The sequence below is a fragment of the Cupressus sempervirens genome, chromosome 7 (assembly GCF_028749045.1).
Source record: "Cupressus sempervirens isolate cs-2001-9-10 chromosome 7, ASM2874904v1, whole genome shotgun sequence".
Lineage (NCBI taxonomy): Eukaryota > Viridiplantae > Streptophyta > Pinopsida > Cupressales > Cupressaceae > Cupressus > Cupressus sempervirens.
In genome coordinates this window covers 581,482,606-581,488,359 of record NC_143124.1, presented here as the reverse complement: position 1 = coordinate 581,488,359, position 5,754 = coordinate 581,482,606, and the positions used below count along the sequence as shown (strand labels likewise).

The following is a 5,754-nucleotide window of genomic DNA, read 5'->3' as shown; positions in this document are numbered from 1 at the left end:
GACAACATAAGTGCTTTGTTAAGTCAGTCCAGGTCCAAATAAGATATACCCAACATTGGAAGTAGCTAAACCCTAGGTAATATGTTATTTGTTGTTTCCCTTTAGTAATTGTTAAATCTGTTAAATTAGAAACCAAGGAATTGAAGGTAAGAGCCTAAAACACAATGGTAAATTTTGAGCTTTTTATCTAGGAGGTCTTGGATTCGAACCTTCTTGAACTTGACACACAATAATAATAATTTCAACAAATAACAATAACTAATCCATGCTTTGACACTTACCTAAAGAAGTTTGAAAAATAAAATAAAATAAAAGAATTCACTCAAAAAAATTACAAAATAAACACATTTAAAAAGCATGACAAGGGACAAACATATGGAAATGAGACATGACTTATCATTTATAATTCCTTCCTCTGCCATTTTTATTCTATCCTTATAGTGTGATGATGACATGTAATTTGTGTATGAGTCATCTCATTTTTAAATGTAAGATTGACATTTTTTCACTATTGTATAATGGGTTCCAACATGATGAACTAATTTTGTTTGGTACAACTCCTTAATGTGGTTAAAATTTTCATAGTTCTATCTAAAATAGAAGTTGCTAATGTAACATTTTGTATACAAGTACAACCTTATATAGTCACATTAACTTATAAATTTTTCTAATAACTCACCATAATAACCTAAAAAACTACACAATCAAATGTAAAAGCAATTAAATAATAATTTTAATAGAAAAATTGACAAGAACCTACAACACAACAATACCGTATGAACTTCTTATCTGAAAGGTCTTAAATTTGACCCTACTCAACTTAACACATAATAATAATTAATTTTAGCAAATAATAATTAATCTACTTCAACTTATTACCTTAAAAAAAACAAAATATTAAAATATTATATAAAATAATATAATAACAAGATACATTATATTGAAATATTAAAAAGCACTATTTTTTATTTGTATAATACTTAGACATTTTGATGGGAGTTAGGCCATAGTATATAAGTCTTAGATATGTTCCCCCAAAATCGTGAGTTTGAATTTGATGTGCGGATTCAAAAACTTATATTACAGACGGAGCCTGATTTTTAAAAAGGCTGATCTTATATACCAACCAACCACTCTTCACCAACAAAAACAAATCTAGATGTAAGGAGAGATAAGATGCCATCGCCCATGGGCCATGACCATAATGCGTTTAACTATGTTCTTGAAAAGACGTGTGGAAGCTGATCTTAAACACCATTCTAACAGTCGCAAGTCGCATTTGACCGATTAAAAAAAAGAGTTTCTGTTGATATAAATCAGATGCAATGATTATGAAACCAAGTAAAAAATATTAAGTCCAGTAACAGGTCCTCATTCACCCATAAAACTGGTACAGTCGGAAGACGGCAACTATTGGTGAATCATGAACGGAATACAGATTGGGAAAAGCTTTCCCACCTGTAAAAGGTTCATGAATGTTACATATACAAGCATGCTTCACCGGGTAGCCCTTTATAGGAACGCAGTGTAAATTTTCATTTTCTATCTTAAATACGCCTAGCAATGAAATAGAAACCCGCTAAATGTAGAGAGAATGAGCAGGGCATCCCTAGCATTATCCGGTAATTTCTGGAAAGGAGGTTGTGGTGGAGGCGGAGCACATGGGTTGAGGTGTGTTTGGAGAGAAGGGCGGCGTGAAAGAAACGCAAGTTGGAAATCCGTCCGTCCTGTGCATGTGTCCCACCGCTTGACAGTTTGGACAACCATAACCCAATTGCCTTATCCTCTGAAGCTGAGTCACAACCTCCATCATACATGGCCGGTCGTCTTTCTCATACGAGAGACACATGAAGGCTAACTCCGCAACGCCTGTAACCATTGAATACACAACTGGGTCCCTCTCAAACTCCAGATCTGGATCCACCATCTCATGCAAACTACCGTTTTGAATCTTGGAGATGGCCATGTTCGCCAAGCCGATGTACTTTCCCTCTCTGTTTGTATCCACGGCTTTCTTCCCCGAGATGAGCTCCACCAAAACTACACCGAAGCTGTACACGTCACTCTTATCAGTGAGCTGATACATCTGGTGGTACGCTGGGTCTACATAGCCGGGCGTCCCCTGCGGATGTGTGGAAACGTGCGTGGACTCCAGGGGCATCGCCCTCGACAGCCCAAAATCAGCCACTTTCACACGCATGTATTCATCCAACAATATGTTGGTGGACTTGACATCTCTGTGAAAAATGGCAGGCTCAACAGAGAAGTGAAGATAGGACAAGGCCTCCGCCGTTTCCAGAGCAATGTTTAATCGGGTCTTCCAAGGCAGGAGGAGCAGGGCGCCCTCTTCTCTTTGTGGGTGAAGATGGTGGAACAAGGTGCCGTTGGGGACATATTCGTAGACAAGCAGAAGATTTTGGCGGTGATGGCAGTAGCCGAAGAGGCGAACCAGATTGGGGTGGTGGAGGGTGGAGAGAATGGTGAGTTCATTGAGGAACTGCTCGAGCCTTTTTGGGTTGTTCTCGTGGAGCCTCTTCACTGCCACGGTGCGACCATCCCTCAGCTTTCCCAGGTACACCACGCCGAATCCCCCGTCTCCCAATTCCCTGCTCTTCTCAAACGCATTTGTCCCCTCTTCCACCTCCTCATAGCTGTATACTTTCAAACTCGGAATATCTCGCTTCACAAATTCAAAATCTTTACCCCAGCTCGGGCTGGCCAAGCCGAACCGCTTCCTCCTAGACCACACGAGTACGAATAGTGTTGAAGCGGCTACCAATGCAACCGCACCTCCGATGCAACCCGCTGAGCTACAATCCAACATTTGAGTTGTTAGCTAAGGGTTTCAAATTGGGCGAAAATGGGCTTAAAGCTTATACAATGGACAAACTATTTAAGGTTTTGTTTTCGACCTGCAAGATCAATCTCAATAAAATGAAACCGAATCAACGAGAGAGTGTTTGGCATCTAAATCTCACATAACAGGTTGTTTACTTTTAGCCCATATGACATTGTTCCCACAATTTTTATTTAGGCAAACAACACAACTGTAAAGAAACTTGTGGAGTTTTAACTCAACAACAACAAAGTCAATAGGTATTTGTTATTTGAAAACAAAACAGTGGTGTTAATCTTTAAAAGATAGCAGGAAGACAGCAAAAGCAGTAGATAACATACAAGGTGCTGCCTCTTCACAAATTAATCATGGAAAACATCCAAAAGCCCCCCAAAAATGGAAAAAAACTTACCGATGATAAATGTTTTCCCTCTTCTTCTGCTAATGCCTGTCACAGGTGGGGATAAAGAACCCAAATAATTAAGAGTTGATGTTGGTAAATGGGTGAAGGAAAAAAGAGAGTTTGAGGGTGTGAACCGTACCTGGGAAGCAACTGAGCGGGTGGGAAGGGGTTTTGTTGCAATGGCAGAGAAATGGACGATTGGGGTCTGTAACATTATACCCGCAAATCCCTTGACTTGAATTGCAGGAGCGACAGAGATTCTGGTAGATGTTATCCGTCTGCCATCTGACCCCAAATCCTTTAGCTAGAATGGAATAGGCCACCGTCCAGTAGTTTTGAGGGATCAATTTGGTGGAGTAATCAATCGGTTCCAACACCCTTGTGGGTATTTCTGAAACTGATTCACATACGCTACTGGTCCAATTGGCATCTATGACATGATCAGAGAAAGCCAGGTAAGAATCTTTGCTACAATTGATGTGAGAGAAATTTCGTACCTGGCTGTGGCAGTGGATGAAAAGATAAAGAGTGGAATGTGGGAGGATCTGGAAATGAGTGGAGGAGATGTTTAGGGTCACTTTTGGCAGATAGCAGTAACTAGAAAAGGCCGCTTCATCCGCGATTTTAAGGCTCCGCTCAGCATAGTTAAAATCGAGTATTCTGAAATGGTGCTTGCTGATCTCTATCGTTGGGGAACGCTCACTGCCACTGTCACACTGGATCTGGAAATCTGGATGGCCGCAACCGGGAGCAGCGCCGAAAGGAAATTGAATGCGGTTGCCGTTACAAGTAGTGGAGCAGCTGTCAAACATGGAAGAGGGTGAACATCTGCAATGAGGAAAGATGGGCAGCAAAGCGATGAGGGACAAGATTAATAATTCCATTGCAGCCAAATGTTGAAGCAGAATTCAATGATTCTCTCGAGCCCTTGGCTTCGGTTAGGAGTGGGGAAATTGCCCTCTCTTGTCGGGCTCCTCATCTTCCCATTGACTTTCTGTAAACATGTGATGGAAAACACTCCGCCGCTTCGTTTGTCCGTTGCCACACACTTGAAAGACAATTTTTTTTTTCCAGTTTTTAACACACTTCGTAATTATAAATTAACATCAAATGTTGCTAATACTATCTTTCAAGGTTTTTTATTAAAAAATTATATAATAATTTGTTTGATATAATTTTTTAAGTTCATGTTCAGAGGCATTTTACAATAGTAAAAGGGTCGTTTGAGTGCATTAATGTTAACAATATATTTTTAACATAATATAATTTAATATTTGTTAAAATTATAAGTTTTGGAGATATAAATGATTAAAAAAATTTAAATTCTTAAATTACAAAAAAATTAAGTCAATATCGAAAATAAATATAAATAATGTTTTGATTGTAATAAATTTTATTTGTATTTTTTAATTGATATTTCTCAACAATTATTTAAGATATCTATACTAGTTCATATTTAATATAGTTGTTTTAGTTATTTTAAATAATTTGTAAAAGATCTTAGTTTGGTCTATCAAAGTTGTTTATAGTACAATCTTTTTTGTTAGTGTACAAACATAAGGTTAAAATGTGTTCATCTAATATAATAGAAAAGTTTGTTAGAATTTCTTATTTTTTGCACCTTGTAGAATTTGGAATCTTGGCGATTCATCAATTGTGCTCATCAAATTTGCTACAATTACATTTAGTAAAATTTAGCTCAATTTATTGTTAAAGATAAATTCTTCAACAACCTATGACAATACTAGTAATCTAGAGCTATTGTTAGAAATAATTGTATCAATATTTTGCAATACATATGATGACTCATCATCAAACATAAAACATACTTGATCCAACACAAGATATTGATTTTTCACAATCATCAACATAACTATTTACTTCAAAATCTACAATTTTCTATTTAACTTTAATTTTTTGCAAAATTGTGTCTCTTAAGGAAAGAGCACACTACTAAGCAAATGCATTCCAATTGCTTGCTCCACACACACTTGACCCCCAAGTTGCCAATTTTAAGGAAGCCCTAAAAATGATAACACGTGTACAAATAGCTAATCATATATTAGCTTTTCTAGTTGGTAATTGACCCATTTGTGCATGATTACTAGGATATTTATCCATAAGTACTATCAATTTCGAGTGAATGGTTACTGATAAATCTTTTTAGCTAGTATCAAGTGGCACTTTGAAATCACCATTTTTGACACTTCAACGCTTGATGTACTCTACAGAGAGACTTGTTAATACCAAGAAGCCAAAAAATACTTTTTCAGGTGTGAACTGACATATAAAGACAAACAAACAAAAATTGTCAAGACCCTAAATATATTTTAGGCTCTAAGATATGGAAAGTTAGTGTTTAGGGGGAACTTGACACCAATGATAACAATGCAGACAAGACTAAGCAAGTTGAACACTTTCTCCTTGAGTCATTCAATACAAGAGAAAGAGGGGCTTCCAAGCATAAATCTTGATAATCCCTAAATTTGATTAGCAAAACCCTAAAGAGGATAAA

At 37.2% G+C, this 5,754-nt stretch overlaps 1 protein-coding gene across 1 annotated transcript; it reads right to left on the bottom strand.

The window, feature by feature from the left end:
• Positions 1 to 1,285: 1,285 nt before the first annotated feature.
• On the bottom strand, positions 1,286 to 4,285 carry LOC149548092 (LEAF RUST 10 DISEASE-RESISTANCE LOCUS RECEPTOR-LIKE PROTEIN KINASE-like 1.2). The gene is made up of 3 exons (XM_089792114.1): positions 3,379 to 4,285; positions 3,249 to 3,284; positions 1,286 to 2,805 (listed from the first exon to the last, which is right to left on the bottom strand). The coding sequence occupies exons 1-3, from the start codon at positions 4,121 to 4,123 to the stop codon at positions 1,616 to 1,618; spliced, it is 1,971 nt and encodes a 656-aa protein (XP_089648240.1). The 5' UTR covers positions 4,124 to 4,285; the 3' UTR covers positions 1,286 to 1,615.
• Between the last annotated feature and the right edge of the window lie 1,469 nt (positions 4,286 to 5,754).